Source organism: Neomonachus schauinslandi, chromosome 4 (genome assembly GCF_002201575.2).
Source record: "Neomonachus schauinslandi chromosome 4, ASM220157v2, whole genome shotgun sequence".
Classification (NCBI taxonomy): Eukaryota; Metazoa; Chordata; class Mammalia; order Carnivora; family Phocidae; genus Neomonachus; species Neomonachus schauinslandi.
In genome coordinates, this window is record NC_058406.1 from 23,673,031 (window position 1) to 23,696,059 (window position 23,029).

The following is a 23,029-nucleotide window of genomic DNA, read 5'->3' on the forward strand; positions in this document are numbered from 1 at the left end:
CTTTAAAGAACGAGGGGAAGGGAATTCACATTTTGCATTCCCTCTCTCCCATCTAGCTTCAAGGACAGAAATGCAAAACCGCTGGGAATTTTTTTTAAAACATAAGATTATTCTAATGAGATTGGATGAGGACACTTTAAGATGCTAGAGAAAGAAAAGTGACAAAGCACTAAATTGATTCTCCACTCATTATTGGCACCACTAGAACACTTCATGTAGCCCATTAGCCGTGACAACACATTATGTTTGATTTGTCAACTACACCCCATAATTAAAGGGCTGTCGGTGTTATCATTACAAATGTCACTAAGTTTAACTGTAAATAGCAGTAAAACCAGTAAGCAAGTACCTTAGTTGAGAGCTTACTTCCTCTAATACTCCCTAAAATACACCCAGTTAAGTAACAATAATATGAAACATGCTTCACTTACTCATATAAAGCAGTTTCTATCAAAAAAAAATCATTAAAGGGGCGCCTGGGTGGCTCAGTCGTTAAGCGTCTGCCTTCGGCTCAGGTCATGATCCCAGGGTCCTGGGATCGAGTCCCACATTGGGCTCCCGGCTTGGCAGGAAGCCTGCTTCTCCCTCTCCCACTCCCCCTGCTTGTGTTCCTGCTCTCGCTATCTCTCTCTCTGTCAAATAAATAAATAAAATCTTTAAAAAAAAATCATTAAAATAATTATTTAGAACTGTCTGAACTTCAAAGTGACAACTGAAACCACCGTTAGTCTTTTCCAATATGCCTCTGAGTTGCAAGAACATTAGTCAAAAGATTTGAAAGGTCTAATTTTGGGGACAACCTCTTATAAAGTATTCCAGGGGCACCTGGGTGGCTCAGTCAGGTGAGCATCTGACTCTTGGTTTCGGCTCAGGTCATGACCTCAGGGTCATGAGATCAAGCCCCTCATAAGGTTCCCCACTCAGCACAGAGTCTGCCTGAGATTCTTTCGCTCTTCTCCCTCTGCCCCTCCCCCCACACTCGCACTCTCTCTTTCTCACTCTAAAATAAATAAATAAATAAAATCTATAAAGTATTCCAAACCTTCTTCACTTAGCAAAAGTAGATTAACAATCCACTTAAAATCTCTGGAAAAAGCAAAGAAATTCCAAGCTTAATTCTAAATGTCCTTCTTGTTTAAAAGTTTAAGTTAGACCTTTAGTTTTATCTGATCACAGCTATTTAAAACGAAAGCGTAGATTTAAAGGTGTAGAATAAAGTGTAGTGTAGATTTAAAGGTGTAGAATAAATCCCAGACCTACCATTATCAAGTTAAAGCTTTAGTTCATTTCTATCTCATAAAGGTGTTTACCAACATTATTAATTCAAACAAACTACAGTCAATCCACAGTTCATTTTCTCACCCATGCCATCTGTCAAAACAAACTGATTTCTCATCTGCCCACTGGAGAACATACTCACAATACAGGAAAAAGAACTCGCAGTCAGCCTAGTTTCAGAAGTTAAAATTTTGTTTTTATATTTTTAAACACAGGGTTACGTTTTATACATGTTTATATGTATCCCCAGTGATTTCCAGCCAGGGCACCTTAAAGTCCTTTAGAAATGGGAATGAAAGCAAATTATTACCATACCATTCTATTAAAATACATTTTTAAAAAACATAATGCTTGGCTATTTAGTTTTTGTGTTTTCACCAAAATGGAGGTGAGGAAACTTTGTGGATCAGATATGAGACAACTGCCTTACCAACAGGACATTTATTTTCTTTGCATGAACTGCCTTCCCAACTACTGACCAATGCATAAAGACTACAGAACTACCTCTCAATAAAAAATAGGAACATAACCTTGTACCAATATCTTATTACTTTCTTCCTAAACAACTACTTAAAAACTCTCCAGTTCTCTTCCTACAACACTGTCTTCCCACGATTAAATCGAAGAACTCTAAGACACCTAAGACTACAAGGTCATTTCATTACATGCTCTTGCGGTTTAAACAACTATTTAGGCAAGAAGGTACAAAATTTTACCTAACCTGAGGCTCCTGTTTCCAATAAATGAAACAGTGTATTTAGGGACTAACGAGGAATTTAAAATAATTCCAATCACTTCATGTTCAAACTGAAAACCTTCTTAGAACCTACCACAAAGTATCAGAAACTATGCCTTCTCCCTCTCCCTTAACCGCTTCTCCTATAGGTTTCTGTCCCCTATAGGTTATCCACGAAATAGTAACTAATTAGTACTTGCAAAATCAGACAGAATACAGCTGACCCTCAAACAACACAGGTTTGAACTGTGTGGGTCCACTTACATGCAGATTTTTTTCCAATAAACACAGTATAGTACTATAAATGTATTTTCTCTTATTTTTAAATAAAATTTTCTTTTCTCTAGCTAACTTTATTGTAAGAATATAGTATATAATACATGTAACATACAAAATATGTGTTAATGGCCTGTTTATGCTATTGGTAAGGTTTCTGGTTAACAGTAGGCTATTAGTAGTTAAGTTTTTGGAAAGTCAAAGTTATATGTGGATTTCTGACTATGTGGGGGTTGGTGTCCCTAACCCCACATTCAAGGGCCAACTGTATTTCCATGTGACTTAAGAATTTCTGATGGAAATTACTTTCAGTTAGATTCAAACCAGTAGCCTAGATACAAAAGCTAAATATTACAATAATTTCCTAGAGAAAATAAAATACAAATTTCCATTTTCTTGAAATAAGTGTACACTCAATTTTGCTTTTCATTTGTTGAAAATACTCTGCATATATAAACTTCAAGGGCACAAATGGACAAAACTGCCAATCCAAAAATTTTTAAGATTGTTATCAACACTTTATCTCCTATTAGCTTCAAAAGCATACTACTGAGTGCCCAGTTTTAAAAATAGTTAAGTTTAAAAGGTACTAGTTGTTTGTAGTGAAAAATTAAAACACTACACACTCACTAGAACGTGGATTCCTTCTTTTTCAACTGGAGCTTTATCATATGTAGCATCACAAACTCGAACCAAAGTTGTCACTCCATACTTCTTAAGTTCCTTTAAAGAAGAATATAAGGGAACATACTTTTAGAATCTGCAACCAAAACTTTGAAAATGTACTATTATAAACTGAAGCAATGAGACATCATTCTTAGACAAAGATAAAAGTCGTTCTCATGGGGTGCCTGGGTGGCTCAGTTGGTTAAGCAACTGCCTTCGGCTCAGGTCATGATCCTGGAGTCCCGGGATCTAGTCCCGCATCGGGCTCCCTGCTCAGCAGGGAGTCTGCTTCTCCCTCTCCTGCTCCCCGCTCTTGTGATCTCTCTCTCTCAAATAAATAAATAAAATCTTTAAAAAAAATCATTCTCATGGTGGCAACATATAGAATGGACACTCAAGCTCTTAGTGGAAGCATCAACACAATTACCTTTATAAAGGACAATTTGGTAATATACCACAAAAACTATAAAAGTACATATAAACTTTGACCTAGAAATTCTACTTCTGAGAATTTATACTAACAAAGTAATTAAAGATATACCCAAAGATTTAGGTACCAGTGTGTTCAGCATGGGCTGCTTGGAATGGTAAAAAGATGGAAACATGAATGGTCCAAAAGAGGGTAACAGTTACAGAGTATGGCATATCCATACAGGATACTATGACAGCTATAAAAATAATATTAAAAAGGTTGGGGGAAGATTTTTTTAAATATAGTGTGATCCTGGGGCGCCTGGATGGTTGTCATTAAGCATCTGCCTTCGGCTCAGGTCATGATCCCAGGATCTTGGGATCGAGCCCCGCATCAGGCTCCCTGCTCCGTGGGGAGCCTGCTTCTCCCTCTCCCACTCCCCCTGCATGTGTTCCCTCTCTTGCTGTGTCTCTGTCAAATAAATAAATAAAAATCTTTAAAAAATATAGAGAGAGTGTGATCCTATCTATATGAATATAAATAAATATACACATATATGCAGAGGAAAACATCCAGAAGCCAGGTATTAAGAGTTAAGAATTTTCAAATTGTCTTTTGTTTATGGGTATCTTCTGATTTTTACACAGTTAAGTACTTATTGCTTTTTTAATTTAAAGATACAAAAGTAGGGCGCCTGGCTGTCTCAGTCAGTGGAGCATGCAACTCTTGATCTTGAGGTTTTAAAGTTCAAGCCCCACAATGGGTAGAGAGGTTACTTAAAAATCTTTAAAAAAATAAGATAAAATGAAAGAAACAAAACTAATCTTGAAATTAAGATTAAAAAGTGGTATATTACAAAGCCAACAAACATACCATTACAACAGCCAGAAGCCTTGCTCCTTTAAAAATTTTCCTACCGTAATGCCTAATCCAGTGACCACCTATCTTCAGTGGGCCACCAACATCTTTTTATAGTTGCAGGACAGTGGCCTCTGCCACTTTTGGAGTCTATGACCAAGGAATCCACAGGCTGAAAATAGTATCACATAATTCAACCAGGCTTAAAGATGACTGAACAACCTAAGGGCACATAGGCCTGGAATCAACTTGTACACTGTGTACACAAAGTTAAGAAGCTCTGGGAATTAGAAGTATAAAAAGCAGGAATAGTGACATCCTACAAGAAGTGTCCATCCATCATTTGATTATCTAAAGAGTAAAGTTATTTTAATTGCTAAAGAACTTTATTTTTCACAGAAAGGCCTTCTTCTAAAACAGACTCAGGAAAGTTGTTAGTATTACATGCAGTCAGTAATTTTAAAACATTTCAAAATACAGATAAAATCCTATTAAAATGAACTCCATAGTTGCCATTCACGGAAAGGTTATAGAAATTTTTATAGCAGGGCGCCTGGGTGGCTCAGTTGGTTAAGCAACTGCCTTCGGCTCAGGTCATGATCCTGGAGTCCCAGGATCGAGTCCCACCTCAGGCTCCCTGCTCAGCAGGGAGTCTGCTTCTCCCTCTGACCCTCCTCCCTCTCATGCTCTCTGTCTCTCATTCTCTGTCTTGCAAATAAATAAAATCTTAAAAAAAAAAATTTAAAAAAGAAAAAAAAGAAATTTTTATAGTAAATATTTGTGTCCTTAAGCAATTCAAAACCTCTTCTGAACTCAGTTTTGCCATCTGTAAAATGCGAGGGGTAGATTAATAATCCCTAGGAGTTCATTCAGCTAAGTCTACTCCATAAATATAGCAGAGAAAATGAAGGATCTGACATAAAAATGTTACCTATAAAACAATGAATCATGGAACACTACATCAAAAACTAATGATGTAATGTATGGTGATTAACATAACAATAAAAAAGTTTTAAAAAATGTTACCTATAATACCTTTCCTCCCTGTAAGGTTCTGACCCTTGTATATGATGGTTACTATTGCTAAGTAGTTCTGGAGTAGGTTTTTATCAAAACTGGCTAGAATATTTGAGGCAGACACGGGTTTTTGAGTCAAGAGACAGTTCTACCAGATGCTGTGTACCTTTAGGCAAATTACTAAATTACCAAATTGCCCTGAAACTCAGTTTCCTCATCTGTAGGAGGGAGATAATACCAGTACCTATACCGCATAGGGCTATTTTCAGTAGTAAATGATACAATGCATAAAACTGCTTATTGTAATGTTGGATACATATACTAAGAGTTCAATAAATGTTAATTATTTTTATTATTAAAAATATGAACTGCTAACTATGTAGAAAGGATATAAAAAAAAAAAAAAAAACCTACTAGATAATCTCTAAGGTCTCCCCAAATTCCATAAATGTTCTTTTAAAAATCTGTTGTAACTAATTCAACCCAATTCAAAGATTGGTAGAATGACCATCCATATTCCAAACATGAAATAAATGGCCTTGTGTTAAGAGATTGCTTCATAATACTGTTCATTTGTAACTTTACCTATAAATCAATCCAAAAAGTAGACCATACTACAATCTTACCTCTGTGAACTTGTTGAGGGTAGCATTGGTAGGGTTGTGAGTTATCAGAAAACGCATATTCTCATAGGAGATCTCCACAGGGGCTGGACGGTTCATTATGGCAAATAAAAAGTGTGAGCGTGCGTGTGTGGGTGTGATGGGGAAAATGAAAAAAAAAATCAATAAATCTTGAAATGTTTCACAGCAGAAAACATTAAAAAGACCACTAAAATGCCTAATATTGATCAGTGTTTTCTCTATTCAACTTGTTTATTCTTTAAGAAGCTTCTCTCTTCAAGGTAAGCAGAAGTATTTAGAATCCACTTGAATCCAAATTCAACTTGGGCCTCAATGTCTGCAGATGGATACCTTCAGACTCCAAAAAAATCCAACTACATACAAAACTTAAGTAGCCTTTACTACATTTAGGCACTAGTGAGACAAGTTAAAAGTGTAGGTTGCTTTCCACTTTTGTTTACTTGATGCTTAATTTTACTGGAGTCATTAAAAGAAATATGCTTGCAATAAAAAAAAAAAAAAGCCAACTATTTCTGAGGCCAGTCTCGGTGTCCAGAGTCTTCAAGGCAATGTTAATTATGGCACATAGAACCCCCAAGCTCACTTGTCAGCGAAAACGCTGTGCTGAGCCTGGCAGAAGTCTGCCCTCACGCTCAGAATCGCCATAAATGTGCAACGTATATTCCAACGAAAAACCTAGAGGAGAAAAACATAAGTAAAATGAACTGGAGATTGACAGCACAGTAAACATGATGCTCAAAGTCAAGAATACGTTCTCTGTGAGTCCAAAGACATCTGAAATGCCACCAATTCTAAATTACTGTCATCTACAAAGACTAGGATAAAAATGTATACCAAGAGTTTTAGTCAGAAAATTCAAAAATATGTCTTTCCTTTTTCAAAAGGGGGTTCAACAAAATTTGCTAGGTTATTTGTAACTCAAGTCATTTTTTTTTTAAGATTTTATTTATTCATTTGAGACACAGAGAGAGAGAGAGAGAGAGACAGCATGAGCAGGGAGAGAGGCAGAGGGAGAGGGAGAAGCAGGTTCCTCGCTGAGCCAGGAGCCGGATGTGGAGCTCGATCCCAGGACCCTGGGATCAAGCCCCGAGTCGGAGCCTGCTTCTCCCTCTCCCACTGCTGTTTCCCCTGCTTGTGTTCTCTCTCTCTCTCTGTCAAGTAAATAAAATCTTAAGAAAATAAAATAAGATACATCTGTAAGTAGATGAAGGTATTTACCAAAATTCCACTTTGAGGATGTAATTCCTTCTATCCAAAGTATATGCATTGGCCCCCAACTATAACACTAGTCCATACAGTACTTTCCAAAAAATTAATTTATTTCCCTTACAACTCTAAGTAGTTGTTACTACCTACAAGGAATGAGGAAAGAGGATCAGAAAGTGAAGCGACTTGTCTAAGGTGAATGTCTTCTGTCAGTCCAATGTTCTTTCCAATGTACCGTAATGCCTGCTGCCTCAACTAATGCATAAATCCCATCATCTCATTTCTAGTCCAGTTTACCCTTTTTTTTATTTTTTGAGAGAGAGAGACAGAAAATCTCAAGAAGGCTTTACACCCAGCACACAGCCCGATGCAGGGCTCAATCTCATGACCCCGAGATCACCAACCTGAGCCGAAATCAAGAGTCGGACCGGACACTCAACCAACTGAGCCACCCAGGTGCCCCTAGTCCAGTTTACCTTTTTACTATTTCTCACATCACATCACTATCTCAAGAGTACAAAAGCATCTAAAGGTCACTGATTCACACAACATTCTCCTACCCATACCAAAAACAAGATGAGAAAGAAAAGTGGCAGAATTTTTAATATTATTTTGGGCTTGCTGTACTGAAACACAGTAATCTTTATAGTTAGCTCAGTCAGAGTATCAACATAATCATAATTTGCTCTGGGGGCACCTAGCTGGCTCAGTCAGTACAGCAAGCGACTCTTGATCTTGTGGTCATGAGTTCAAGCCCCATGTTGGGTGCAGAGATTACATAAATAAATAAATCTTCATAAATAAATAGATAGCTCTGGAAATAGGGACAAGGTCTAAGTTCTTTCACTTGCCTCTTCTCTAATGCACCAATAAATGCTTATTTAGTAGTCTCTGAAAAGATGATTGTGACCAGATAGAAAAAGACATGAAAGATAAGTACCACAGAACCATTTCAGGAGGAAACTAAAATACAATTAAGAACGAACCAAGGCTTACAAACTTTCAAACCTATTCTATCCACAAGTCTTTTTATGATATTCTCATGGCACTGTATTTTTAAAGTTACATACTTGTGCCAATATTACCATGGACACAAGCACAAAACTCAAACGTTCCTAAAATATGAAAGAGACATAAGAAATTCAAAATTCAAAATGGCATTCTAAGAACTTCAAAACCTCAGCAGAAGTTATACACTACAGTAAAATCATGAAACTTCTAATACTCAAACTAAGAAAAATAAAAATATATACCATCACTTTCCTAAATATAACCCCAAAACAGCCACCTTAGATTACACATTTCATAGAGTACTCCCTGTGCAGTCAAGGAATTTTAAAGCTAGGAGAAACTTAGAGACCAAGGACTCTGATCTTTAAAAAGAAAAGAAAAAGAAAAAAGAAAAACAAATTGATATTTGTGAGCAAGAGAGGTTAAATGATTTAACTAAGACCACATCACTAATTAACAGCAGATCAAAGACAAGAACCCAGGTCTCCTAACTCTATTCATTTTTTCCTTCAGCTTTGACTATGGAGGTATCCACATATTTTTCAAGTCATAATCTTTTTCATGTAGCTGTAACTTTTCTTCAAATATTTGCTTGGATGTTGATCTGCAACTCTGTGACCTTAAATAAGGGGAGAAAAAATTATTAAAGTAACCACTCAAAGAACAATGGTTTGCATGCAGTGAAAAGCAGAACATAAGGAAATTCTAACCTGTTTCAATCCCTTTGGTTTAATGATGTTATCACAGCTAATATGTGTGTCAGCTGAGTAAAAGCACTGAAAGACCTGCTTTGTAGTGATGGCCAGGTTTGAAAGGTTACAGCTCTAGCATTAAGTTTTCTACCTACTCTCCAGTGTTTGTCCGCTCAGCAAACAGAACAAGTTTTATCCCATCTTTTTCCTCCAACCTCATTTTGGAAGGACCACTTTCAAGGATAAGGATAATTCATTATTAGATTTTCAATTCTAAACACCATACTGAGATCCCCAGCAAAGGAATTTCTGCCAAATGAAACAGTATGTTCTATCAATGTTAACAGATACATGATAAAAACATGCTTCTGTTCCTTCTCCCATCCCCAAGAGTTCAATTACTCATCAAAAGTTAAATGCTCTTGGGCGCCTGGGTGGCTCAGTTGGTTAAGCGACTGCCTTTGGCTCAGGTCATGATCCTGGAGTCCTGGGATCGAGTCCCACATCGGGCTCCCTGCTCAGCAGGGAGTCTGCTTCTCCCTCTGACCCTCCCCCCCCTCATGCTCTATCTCAGTCTCTCTCTCAAATAAATAAAATCTTAAAAAAAAAAGTTAAATGCTCTTGCACCTATAAATTCAGATAAACTAATGTTAATTCCTGTAACAGACATAAGAACACAAAGCAAACAGTCTGTAAAAAAATATCATAACCTACCACAGCTGGAAGGTACTCAAAAGTTAAAGCCCTGTATTTTAGCATAAACTCAGCACCTATACATCTTACAGGAAAACTTTCTTCTAAACCCGTCTCTCTGACATTAAGTAATTTTATCTTTTATAGAACCTAACTTTTAAAATGTTAAATTTTGGACATTCCCATTTCCTATGCAACATTTGCATTTTTAAGCAAAGAAGATAACTCATTGCAGGATTAGAAAGAATGGTCTGTGACAGAGAAATCCTTTTAAATTAAGAAGGAGAAGAAGGAATGGGAAAGAGGAAAAAGAATGTAAGAGGAGGAGGCTGGAAGAACAAGCGAGCAAGAAGCCAACCAAGCTAAGATGGTGTACTACCACTAAGACTAAGTCAGTAACACAACAGAGACTACTTAAAACTTTGAAGAGAGGTATGTCAGAGTTTAAATGTCCTGTGTCAATACTCTAGTGCTAACATCTAACCTAGATGAGACTCAAAAACCAAATGCATGAAATAATACATTAACCATCATTTAATCATGATATATTCTTAAAGTGGAACATTATGCCGAGGTTAAAAAGAATAAAACAGGGGCGCCTGGGTGGCTCGGTCGTTAGGCGTCTGCCTTCAGCTCAGGTCATGATCCCAGGGTCCTAGGATCGAGCCCCGCGTCAGGCTCCCTGCTCAGTGTGAAGGCTGCTTCTCCCTCTCCCACTCCCCCTGCTTATGTTCCCTCTCTCGCTGTCTCTCTCTCCGCCAAATAAATAAATAAAATCTTTAAAAAAAACAACAAAAAACCCCCACATCTATATGAAATATGGAAAGATGGCTAAGAGACACTAATAACTGCAAAGAGCACATGATAGTATGAACAGTATATATAGAAATATTTGTGAGTGTTGTATAGCTTTCATCCCCATCAACTATCTAGAAAATTACAAAGAGGTAACTGGTTGTCGGGGTCAAGGGGACTGGAGCTGGAGGCCAGAAACATGATTTACTTTATCATAATACATCCCTTTTGAAAGGTTTTGCTTTTCCCATGTACATGTATTACCTTTTTTTTTTTTTTTAAATTCTAGGGTGATAAAAAACCCTACAATGATTTACAATTTAACCACGTTCTCAAAAGTGCTATAACCATAGGATTATAAAGAGCTAAGTCATTCTTGGTCCCAGGCAGGACTACACCTACACAAATCCAGACAGTTTTCTTCTTTGTTAAAGGTATTAAATTATTGGGGCGCCTGGGTGGCTCAGTCGTTAAGCGTCTGCCTTCGGCTCAGGTCATGATCCCAGAACCCTGGGATCGAGCCCCGCATCGGGCTCCCTGTTCCGTGGGAAGCCTGCTTCTCCCTCTCCCACTCCCCCAGCTTGTTCACTCTCTCACTGTGTCTCTCTGTCAAATAAATAAATAAAATCCTAAAAAAAAAAAATATTAAATTACTGAGTAAAATTCAGGTTCTTCTATGGCAACTGTAATTCTAAGTTTAAATATATAGAGAATTTGAGGGCAACCCAAACTTATTAGGCATCCTTTTAAAAATCCTATCAATCCACTCACATCAAGTTTTCCACTCAGAAATTCTCTATTTCCAAGTTAAAGTAATTGATAGAATAAACTCTCTAATTTGATGGGTTATGCCAGGATTCACTAAATTAAAACAATACATTATAATATAAATACACAATAAAGAAGTCTAGATCTAAGAAAAAAGCCTAAAAGCAAAAGTCTGGAAAAACAAGTAAGCATACATTTTTACTGTTACTTTTCTTACCAGAAGTTCTACAGGAAGTCATGCAAATTTGAGTCAGCTTGGTTTGTACAAACAGGCAACATGAAAGCATTATACTGCATATAAGGCTAAAACCTTGCAACAATTTTTTCCTAAAACAAATTCATCTCACTTTAACAAGGACACCTGCACCTCTCTTAAAATAACTATAATAATCTACCAAGAGTAAAGAATTCATTCTCATGAAGAGTTAAGACATGTTCCTTACAATTTGGCTAATTAGGAATTTATTAATAATTCAAGTATTTATTAGACACGTACTATGCATCTTTAAAGTGCAGCAAGAGCAGTAAACAAACAAAAATTCTTGTCAGAGTGGATCTTGTATTTTAGTTAAAGGCAGAAAAAGATAAAATATGCCACTGTTACGGAGAAAAATGCAAGGCAGGGGAATCTAGTGCCAGAAAAGAGAGGGCTTCTAATTTTAAATAAGGCTATCAGGAAAGGCCTCACTGAAAAAAACGACATTTTATCCAAGACCTGAGGGTGTGAGCCAAACAGATATTTGAAGGAGCATTCTAGGCAAAGGGATTAGCTGTTGCAAAGGTTATGAGGTGGGGCCATGCTTGGAGTGTTCTAGGAACAGCCCTCTCTGACAAATAAATAAAATCTTTTAAAAAAAAGGGGGGGGGAGCGCTCCTGGGTGGCTCAGTCATTACGTGTCGGCCTTTGGCTCAGGTCATGATCCCAGGGTCCTGGGATCGAGCTCCACATGGGGCTCCCCACTCTGCGGGAAGCCTGCTTCTCTCTCTCCCACTCCCCCTGCTTGTGTTCCCTCTCTTGCTGTGTCTCTCTCTGTCAGATCAATAAATAAAATCTTTAAAAAAAAGAAAAAGATACACTTTAAAGTAGATTTGTCTACAGACTGGATGTGGGGCCTGTGAAAAGAGTCAAGGCCCTGAGTAACTGTAAGAACTGTACGAAGCCTAACTTAATACAGAGATTATTCAAACAACAGACCAATAAAATCCTCACAACTATCAAGGAAGAAAAGTAGGAAAATTCGTCTGTAAAATACTACTGTATCTACTGCATTCCATTTGAGGAAAAATGTATCTTAAAGACTTATTAAAGCGAACTTAACTTTGCTAATTAATCTTCTAGTTAACTGGTCTCAAACTGAAATCGTACTCATCTTTCATAACCTACTCCCAACTCATCAGAGCCTTGTGGAAATAACAGTTCTACTCTCTCTGCTACTTATCTTTGTTCATCCCTCTAGTTGCATTCATCAAACTAAAACTGTATACATCTGGCTCTTTGAATTTAGACAATTCAAATTCATGTTAGTTCCCCTCCCCTACCATATACAGTCCCAGGGAGCTGATAAGGAAAGAGGTATCATTAAATTCTACACAAATTAGGATCCAAAATATCTGTAAACAAGCTAAAAATAGCTTCTTCACTGCTAAAAAAAAGTTTCATAGTTACTCTCTTGGTTATTCCCACTTTTCCACTTCCTCATTTAAGGAGGGAACTTGAGAATCAAGTTCCAGTACAGAAATCAATAATCACTTATATAAAAAGAAATTATGACCTTGATGGTGGGAAAATATCGTAACATTTCAGAACCAGCATGAGATACATGGCCTGCCACTCAGAAAGGAAAGGAAAGCAATTAACCAACAATCGCACCTGCTTCTGAGAACAGTGACGGTTATTTACTGAAGTCCTGTGGGCCCTGTTCCCACTCAAATGAAAAGGGAGTGGTTTTCAAAGTTGTGTGTACCCTAGTGATTAGAAGTACCTGTCATTTTCTAGTAATTCCTACCTCTACAAATAACTATATGACAAAAATTGCATTAAATATTTTCATGCCACACTTGAAAGTATTTACTTTTCAATTCTCTACTGTTCCCCTAAAGATTAGCAATTCTCCAGTTGAATTTCTTGTCCAAAAGTGTTATTTTTCCTTCCATAAATAAAATTTAAATGAAGGTAACAGGACTATGGCCAATTTTCACTTTTTCTAAAAAATTATTCGAATACCAGTAATACCATTAAAAATCCTACCAGCACAATTCTAATATTGGGCATTAATCTTATTGAGTTCAGTGAATTTTTTTAAAAATTAAGCTAAACACTTAGCTCTATTAAATTGATTCTATTTATTCACACTTTTCATTTCCGGGCAAAGATATCGTGGCTATCCCTCTTTATGGGCTTTATGCTTAAAGATTTTAGTTTATGTGCACTTTAAGATTCCCAAGCTTCTTTATTATAAAGTTTAAGTACATTCTTCTCCTAAATAACTGTGGTAACCTCCTTTATACAATAAAAACTCTCAAATTCAGCAGCATTCCCACATAATTAAATTCTAATATTTGTTTTCTTCTTTTCTTACATCCTTCCTTTAACCTCAAAAGGCTAAGTAATTTTCCTGGAGAACAATTTAAGTCTTAATCATTTTAATTTAGTTTCCAGCACCACTATATATACATTAATCCAGAACCACTAAATTTATTATTTCATTAATAAAGAAATGTATTTGAGATTCTGAACTTCAATAGTAAAAAAGCAAATTCAGTGGTGAAAATCCAGAAAGAAAGAAGAAAGAAAAGAGGAAAGGAAAGGAAAGGAAAGGAAATCCAAAAGGACACCTGGATTCATCCTGTCAACACCACTTTGAAATACTTTCTGAGCTATATCAGGACAGTTAGAATGACTGTAACAGCTGTGAGTTCCCTGAGGTTGCAAAATAGATACTTGGGAAAAGGTTATTTGAATCACCTTTCAAAATAACCTACAGCACAGGAGCAGCATGCAAAGTAAGAACTTCCCCGCTATTGTTAGCATTATTTAAAATACATGTTTTAGAGCTGAGCAGTTTATGGGTCAGCTTAACTCTTTCATTTCCCCATTTTGTCAAATGCATTGGGCATTATTTAAAAGTCCTATTCAAATATCCACCACCACCAAGAAGGGAAGGAAGCTCTCTATGTACAGGATACAGAATAAAAACATTCCAAATTACATCTTGTCAGCATAAATTCTTTTGTTTGAGCCCCAGAAATTTTTCTGCTGTTAGGGCATTTTGGTCCAAGTTTCCCCTAAAACCTGTTAAGTTACACGTCACTTCCTCTCCTAAACTTGCTTTTTATAAATCACATTGTACTTCACAGCCATCTCTCTATGTACTGAGTATAATACAAGATAAACAGTCAAGAACCACAAATCATTCTATTTGGAGCTGCTGGTGGCCTTTTAAAATATACTGTCTACCCACTAATTGTCCAATAATGGCTTGATGTTTATTTTTGTAAAACACAACATTCGCAATCTTTAAAAAACATACAGTGAAAGCAGTTGTTTCACATTAAAACACGAAAGTGAAGTAAAAACGGTTAAATACCTCTATAATGCCATGTCAAGGGATAATTATTCTTTGCTCACCAGCTTAGTTCAACATGGATTCGCCTTCCTTCTCTTCCCACTTAAAGAATGCAAAATTTAATCTTTCTTGTCCTCTTCCTCCAAATACTGAGATGGAGGACAATATGTCACCTCTGAATGATACTAAAATGCAGCATATCCAAGCTTACAACAAGCATTGTGGAGCTCTTTGCGCATACCATACAAACACTATCCAGGATCAAGATACTAGGAGAATCTATGCGAGTGAAAAATGTTTGATGAAGGACATTAAAATTTCATACTAATGCTATATACTTTGAAGACACAAAGTATGAGCAGAAATGGAGTAGGGTTAATTAGGACTTCCGAGGAAAGGTAAAACTTTTATAACCTGACTGTAGAAACAGTGAAGGGCCGTGGTAGCCTGATAAAGGAAAGGAGTCTTTGGTTAGATAACTCTTAGGAGGCCTTGACCATGCTGAGAATTTCAAACCAATTCAAATGCAATAAAAGCTCTCAGGAATTTAAAAGTACGAGTAGTAGTCAGGGAGCAACTCTCTGCTCAATGAGAGAAAACAAATATGCCACATTGGTGGGCATCTTCTGATCTACTGAGCAGCTCCATAATTAACAACAAGCTTCACAAAAAGAGACTCTCAACTTACTAACTCCTACCTCATAGGTGAATTATTTTTCCTAGTAAACAAATATGAGTTTAACTAAATTCTACCTGCTGGTAACCTCCAAATGAAGATCTCATTTCACTAGAAAAACAATTCAGGGTATAGTCTATGACTTAAATTTGAAGTGTTCCTCATCTAGAACAATCTAAGTTATTTGAATAATTTAAACCAATCACCAAAAGGAAACTTGTTTGTAACCACACGTGTGGAATGAAGAATAATGTCACTAGAATCTATTGTTTCTCCATCATATCCTTCTCAATTTGCTGACAAATCCTGCCGATGACTCATATCCTTCTGCACTAACCAGTCACTCTGTTCCCTCATGATAGGCTTTTCACCAATAACAGAAAGTAGAAAACACATCAATTTGTTTTGCTACTAAAAACAATAAACATCAATGTATGTATATAAATCCAATTTACAGATACTGTGGTGATACAACCTAGTGAATGTCTCCTGTAAAAGACTGTAAAAAAAAAGTTATGCTCAAATCTCAACTAAAACTAAAAGACTACAAGAAAGCAGACTGAATTTGAATTCCTGTCAAACGATACATTAGTTAAGAGCCAACATTTTTGACCACTGCAGAAATAAAAACACAAAGCAATTTATCTGATCTGCTAAAGCAAATATATCATGTGTTCATTTTATGCCAAAAGAATTAACATTTTCTGAGAAGAATGAAATTTCAACCCAAAAATACTATGAAAGGAATTAAATATCCCTAAAGGTAAAGACCATTCTAATCGTCAAAATATTTTTTCAAAACAGGCTCAACTAGCAAAAAAAAGGGTCAGAGAAGAGCTTAAAATTCTCTAGAGTTTAAAAAGGCAATGTTGTGCAATGTAAATATATACTCAAATGATGAGATTTAGTTTCTAGGCCACTTACAATGGAGTTGATGCTGTGTTACAGAACCTATGGGTAAGAAATCAGTGCAGGCCAACAAAAAACGTTTGTATTCAAATCATATAAAAACTGCTGGTATAATCTGTCAACTCCTCATAGTCACTTTTCCAAGAAAGATTTTGTGCCCTGTCAGTCTATGTTGATTGAAGAGATAGTTCAGGGGAAACCACGTTAACACGTGCAGAAGGGTAATTTTCTCACCTGGGTCCTGGTAACTCCACAGGGTAACTGTGAAAATGGACAGAGCCTGCAGTGCCGTGCAGCTTCTTTCTGAGAGGTGCTAGAGTAGTGACAGTTTCTGGTTTAGCCTAGACCTCTACAACTCCAAGGAGCAAAAAACACAAAACAAAAAAACATATCTACTTGAGCTCTACACCCAGCAATCCTATAGGGCTGCAAGTCCCAAGACGGTGGCCAGTCAAAGGAACTAGAAAATGTGGTTCAGTCAATAAAACAAAACTAGAGAAAGCTACCAGACACCTCTATACATATACTACCCCTAAAGATGAAAATCGGTAAAAGGCTCTTCTAACATCCCAGATTAACAGACTCAAATCACCATTTCCCAAGAGAATTATAATTGCTGGTATCCACTCTTCACTAACAAACCCAAGGTATAAAATTATGTGAACTGCAACTTCAGACTCTCACTTTATAAATTTAGAGAATAATCATCAGTTTCTATATAACCCAACTAGTGCCTTAAGAAAAATCTCAAAGCAACATCCCCAAAAGACCAAAAAAAAGTATGCAAGTAACTGAAGTATCCTTATTAAAAAAAAAAAAAAAATACCTAAAAAATTAAAAACTAAATTTCAGACAAAAAGGCCAACTTCTTTAATGTCCACTAAACTCCTATATAATGAGCAGAGTTAACTCAAAAATAAAGTTTAGCAAGAGATTTAAGTACCTTAAGCCCCAAAGAGAAGCTTTTTTTATCTACTACCATCTATTTACTGATATCTTTAACTTCAATTTCAAAACTTGGAATTCAACAATTGATTCTATAAATCAATGTCCTTATTTGTACAACTGAAAGTGTCACTTACTCAAAAGATTATTATGAATTTTAAATAAGATGCTTTATGATTCAGCATTATAAGACTCTCAAGGAACAGAATGTTGAAACCTAAAGCATAATGCTGGAGTTCATAAGGTGTCCTAAGACCTCAAGATATCTACCACTGCCCTACTCAATAAACATAACTAAGTCTACCATGTTGAAATTTTGGATCCTGATTTCCAGTTGCTCAAAATTTTTAAAGATCCCCAACTTTTATAAGTAGTCTAGCTGATTACATAGCACTTGAAGAAACTGAGCTAACTTGGGTTTCACTCTAACTTAAGTTTTGCTCTTCTAAGAGCAACAGCTATAAATTTATGTACTGCTCTTCTGCATCTTATTTGTAAATCCTTTTTCTAGAGGCTTCACTGGTTACCAATTCCACATTCCAACAAAAAGGAACAGTACAAACCCTGTTAAGTAAACCTCTACTAAATTTAAACTTTATGTGTCAAAATTCTATAACTACTACATACAGAAATGCCACCTTTAAAAGACAAAATGTTAAATAGAATGAAGAGTTAAATCTTAAGAAAAATAAGTATTTTACCTTGCTTCACACAAATGTCTTTTCAAGGAAATATAAATATGGGGCTTTCAAACTTTTTAAGAAAGTTGTATCAAAAGCACTCAAACATTTACTCTTCCCTAGTGCCACCACAGTTCAATGATGTTGCAAATGGTTTCTGCTTATAAATTTGGCCAGTTCAAATTAAATATTACTTGACTGACTCATGGAGGGAGTGGTTTGACTTTTGCTGTTCTGAGTCAGAATAGACCCAGTTCAGCAGTTCTAAACAATTTTTCATTTGTATAGGTGTCCTAAACGCTAGCTTTTTCCAGTTACTAAATATAACAAACTGTTGCCTTACTAAGAAGAAAGGTCTTAGTAGTAATAATACTTTGAATCTGTAGTTCAATTTATAATTAACAAAGTGCTTCCACATCTATTTTCTCACTTGATCTTCACAATCTCCTAAGTATCTCATACAGCTGAACAGAAGGACTTTCACATAGGAGTGACAACTTCTAGTTGACTCTTACCCCAATAAATATACTCTTCCTCTTTCCCCCAAAATAAAAAACATAAAAGGCTGCTGGGTTTCTTTAATCAGACTTTCCTCTCCCAGACATATCCCAGGTGCCTCATAAAAATTATGTCTCAAAGCACACACCCTGGGGCCCCAAGAGTTTCAAGGCAGAATCCCCACCCACATAAAAGCCTAGCTTACGCCCCAAAGAGCCTCAAGTCAGCATCTCGTAAATGATCCCCTTGCCTCCAGCCATCTAGTCTTCTGCATTAAATTCAACATTTCTCATCTGTACGAGCTGCTAGGTCACTGTGTGGTTGAGAAACCTCAAAGTGAGACAACATATTGCGAGGGTGGTAATGGTATAGTGGAAAAATCAAGGACTTTGGAGTCAGACAGACCTGGGTTTTTAATCCATCTCCAATTCTTATTATCTTGTGACCCAGGAGAAGTTACTTAACCCCTTTTGAGTCTCTGTATCTCTTCATCTCATCACTGTAAATCACTGAGGGCTCATCACTGTATCCCAAGTGCCTAGCAAATAGAAACCACTCAATATGTGCCAAATAAATGCAAATGAGGACCCCTACCACCTTTAGAGTGTGAGAATTATATATAAAGGGAGTGTATAAAAATACCTGGTGCATAGTAGGCCCTTAATACTAATTAATTCAGTATCCCACTAAATATTAGTTAACAATACTATTCAGTATTTCTGAAAGCACAAAGCATGCTAATGATTGAGGAAAAGGACACTCTAGGAAAAACATAAATTTCTGACTTCTAATTACATATCAATGTTTTGGCCTATAATTCTATTATGTCTACTATCAGCCGTCTTTGTTTATCCCATTGAAAGACTCCCAACTTCTAAGAAGCTTCTCATCATTAAAGTGTAAAATCCATTATCAAGGTACTTTTTATCAAGAACCCCTAATTCCACAACACAAGAATCTGGCAAAGGTCCATAATAATATACATTCACTATCCAATATGAAACAACTTTTTAAATGTCAAGATTAGAATACAGGCAAACAATCTTCACCATCTTCACCAACACAATGGTATGCTGGTAAGTAATTCTGAAGCCTTAAAAACGTGTCATTCTGTAGCCTTAATTTCCTTTTGCACGCTGAACAAGGCATAACTTCATTCACTTCCTGTCTGAAACTACTCTGTAATACAGAGCATGGCAGCAAATAACTACCATATTCTAACCCAGCAGTTTGGGGATTCCAAAGAGACAAGCTTGCCTACAGTGCTGCTAGAACGGCTAGACACTTTTTTTATGTTTCTTGACAAACTCCAGGGAATAATAAACTAGCCTCTGGTTCTTCTTCATCATCAGCGTTACATTATTTTTGTTTAGAGTTCTTCTCCAGAAGGGTAGAAAAGAGCCAATACCTAATAAAAATTTTTTTCCATTTACCTAACGATAAAATACCTTTCACCTGAAAAACTAGCAGTACTTTACAAAAGAGTCTATGCTTCTGAACACTCTACAGGCAAGAGCCTAGGATCCTGGGCAATAGACAAGACTGTTTTAGTTAGCTCTCAGAGCGCCTGACGAGGATGGGATGGCGACCACGTCCTTGACAAATTTAGAAATTTATAGTCATAAACACGGGGGGAAACATTTACCCTCCCCCCCACCCCCGAAAAAGCATGACCTTTCTTTTAAAAATCCCAGAGCCAGAAGACTCTAGTGCCACTGGCATAGACTCCTATACCGTTTCCTCATACTGGAACCCAAGAATCCAGGGACAAGACGCTCTTGGAAAGAACTCCCTCACCGAGGACACCACCGTACACAGCGATCACGATCAACGCGGAGCCTCCAGGATGCCCGCTCACACACTGGACAATCGCAGGCACACCCTTTCCACGCTCCCTCATCTGCCATTCACCCTCTCCCCAGCCTCCCTCTCTCACACTGCACTCATATTCCCCCCACACACTCCCCCACTCTACCCCATACACTCAATGCTCTCCCCTTCCCACCTCCTCACTCTCCCCCATTTACCCTCTCGCCCACGCGCACTCCTCCCCACACCCCCACTGTCCTCTCCACTCTGCCAGCACTCACACACACACACACTGCCCCCGGACACGGCCCCCAACTATCTCATCCACACTCCCCCCCCAAACTCCGTCCTCCCTCACCCCACATGCACACCCAGCCCTCTCCCCAACTCACACTGTCCCCCTCAGGCACGCACATTCCCCCCACACACAATCCACATTCTTCCACACGCACGGCCCCCCCCCTTCCTCACCCCCCCTCGTTCTCCACGCTTCCCGGCCGCGCTCCCCCCGCCCCCGGCCCGGCCCGGCCCTCCTTCCGGGGACGTGTCTCGGGCCTGCACTAATGGCTGCGGCGCCTCCCGCCCTCCCCTTCCCCGAGGCCCCGGGAGCCGGCGCGGGGGCCGCCCCGGAGGAGCGCACTCACGCTGGCGAGCTGGGGACTGGGCATTGAAGTCTGGCGGCGGCGGGAGCGAGGAGGCGCCTCTCTCCTCAGTCACCTCGGCGGCGGCGGCGGCGGCGGTAGCGGTGGCGGCGGCGGCGACGACTCCCCCCCAGCCTCGGCGCGCGACACCCGGCCCGGCCCGGCGGCGGCGGCGGCGCGTGTCCACGAGTCCGTCTTGCTGCTGCTGCGGCCGCCGCTGCGTCTCCTGCTGCCGCCGATGGCCCCGCTGCCGCCGCTGCCCTGTGGCGTCGCCTCGCGCCGTGCCCGGCCGCCGCTGCCGCTCCAGCTGCTACCGGACGGACGACGGTTACAGCCCGGCCGATCGCGCCGCCGCCACCACCGCTGCGCGCGCAGCCGGAACCAGCTCCCGCCACCGCCCCTCAGGGGGCGCTGCGGGGCGCGGCGCGCGCGCCCACTGGCCCGCCCCCCGCGCCCGCTGACTGGCTGGCGTGCCGGCTCGCGGGGCGGTTGGGCCCGCCCACCTGCCCCGCGGGGCGCTGACCCACTGCCCTCGGCGCCTCCCCCTTCTCCTCCTCGTGGTTCGTTCCTTTCCGCACTCCCGGCTGCGGAAGGCGCGTCCATGTGACCGGGGAAGGGGGCGGAACGTGGCCAGGGGAGTCGTTCGCCCACGCCGCGGCCCCCCCATCCCATCCGCACCTGGGCAGAGGCGAGGGCCAGCGGCCGCGGTGTGACCTGCAAGGTCGAAGGGCTTTTTCCGGCATCCCGAGCCGTGAGGCCTCGGGCCAGATCCTGATGGGACGGGGCGGCGACCGAGCCCTTTGCTCGGGGATTTCCAACTCAGAAGTGACAAGCAGGGCAGCTCAGTTCTTGGCTGCCCTTCCTCGAGGCCCCAAATAAATAGCGTGCGTGCGTCTGCAATTCTGCAATTGCGAAGGATGTTTCTGCGCCTCTCCCGGTCCCATCCCCGCGCGACACACACACACACACAATTCAAACTTTGGGGACCTAGCTTCTTGGGCAAGTTACTTCCTCTCTCTGAGTATTCTAAACTATTAAATGGAAATAGAGTTCAGCTACCTCATGGGGCTCTTTTCACGTATCAATGACATAATGTATGAGAAATGCCTGATAAAGAGAAAATCCTGAATTTAAAGGTTTCCAACCAAATGTCCCCCTTAACGACAGAGATTATCCTAGAGATTCCAGTATTCTCTCTTGCATTTGGAAGGTGACCAGAAATTCTTTAATTCTTTGTCAGACCACGAGTTCTGAGTTTTGGTTTGGAAAATGTGGTCACCGGTGAGTTGGGACACTGGTCTGGGCCACTGGCGGGTCTGACGGCAGCCAGAAAGAGGCACTGGAGACTGGCTTGGGAGGAGGAGGGGAGGCTCACCCATGAGAGTTGGGGGTAGGGGGCTCTGTCTTCCCTATCCACCCTAGGAAGTCTTACCTGCCCAGAACCCGCACCTATCTAGAAGGGACTCCTGCCCCTTGGGCTGCTTCCCCTCCGCCATGACCACACACATGTCCATCTGGCCCTGTGGGGAGAAGCAATGGTCAGTAGGCATCATTAGGCTGTCCCCATAAGGTAGACCTGGGGCATTGCTCCTGACCAGAAGGCTTCTATTAGAGCTTAGCAGTAAAAGGAAAGGTCTTATGACTCAGCCACATCAAGCCACAGAACAGAACCCAAGATGTTCACCACCAGCAGGTGGCCCAGGAGAGGGTATTCCAGGGCAAGGCTGGCTGGCAGGACTGCGTGGGAGTTAACAGGCCCTGAAAGGAGGGGCTGCAGATCAGAATCAAGGCCCTTGGATGAGGAGCAGAGGCTCAGCTGCTGCTTGCATTCTGCCTGCCTCCAGCAGGCAGCATTTTCCACTTCCTGGAAGCACAGACTTGAAACAGAGAACTACCTCCGCAAAACTTTTGTTGACTCTCCCGGTCACTGATTCTTCCACTAAAGTCTCAAAACACCTTCCGCAATCCCCTATCATAGCACTCATTACAGTGTATTGTAAATGCCTATTTTCATGATTCTCCCCTCCTTAGACTGACCTACTTGGGGCAATCTGGTACATGGTTGAACAAATGAATGAGTCTTCCCTCATCTAGCTCTCAGCCGGGCCCTAAAATGTCAGTAAATAATACAATAACAACATAAGGAAAACAATAATGGCCATGATAGTGGCTACCAATTATTAAGCATCTACTCTATTCTAGGCCCGGGGCGTGCTGTTTTTAAATGTATTATCAAGTTTACTCTTCAAAATA

At 39.7% G+C, this 23,029-nt stretch overlaps 1 protein-coding gene across 3 annotated transcripts in view; it reads right to left on the minus strand.

The window, feature by feature from the left end:
• Positions 1–21,137, minus strand: part of PTP4A2 (protein tyrosine phosphatase 4A2) — a 28,524-nt gene extending 7,387 nt beyond the window's left edge. The window contains exons 1-3 of one of the 3 annotated variants that reach the window (XM_044914464.1): positions 20,780–21,137; positions 5,870–6,562; positions 2,921–3,013 (exon numbers count right to left, since the gene is read on the minus strand). In XM_044914464.1, the coding sequence (XP_044770399.1) occupies positions 2,921–3,013; positions 5,870–5,965 (189 nt within the window). In that variant the 5' untranslated portion in view covers positions 5,966–6,562; positions 20,780–21,137. Of the gene's footprint in view, positions 1–2,920; positions 3,014–5,869; positions 6,563–16,437; positions 16,759–20,779 lie in introns of those variants that run through there. The other 2 variants (XM_021684180.2, XM_044914465.1) reach the window with 2 other exon arrangements.
• Positions 21,138–23,029: the final 1,892 nt, after the last annotated feature.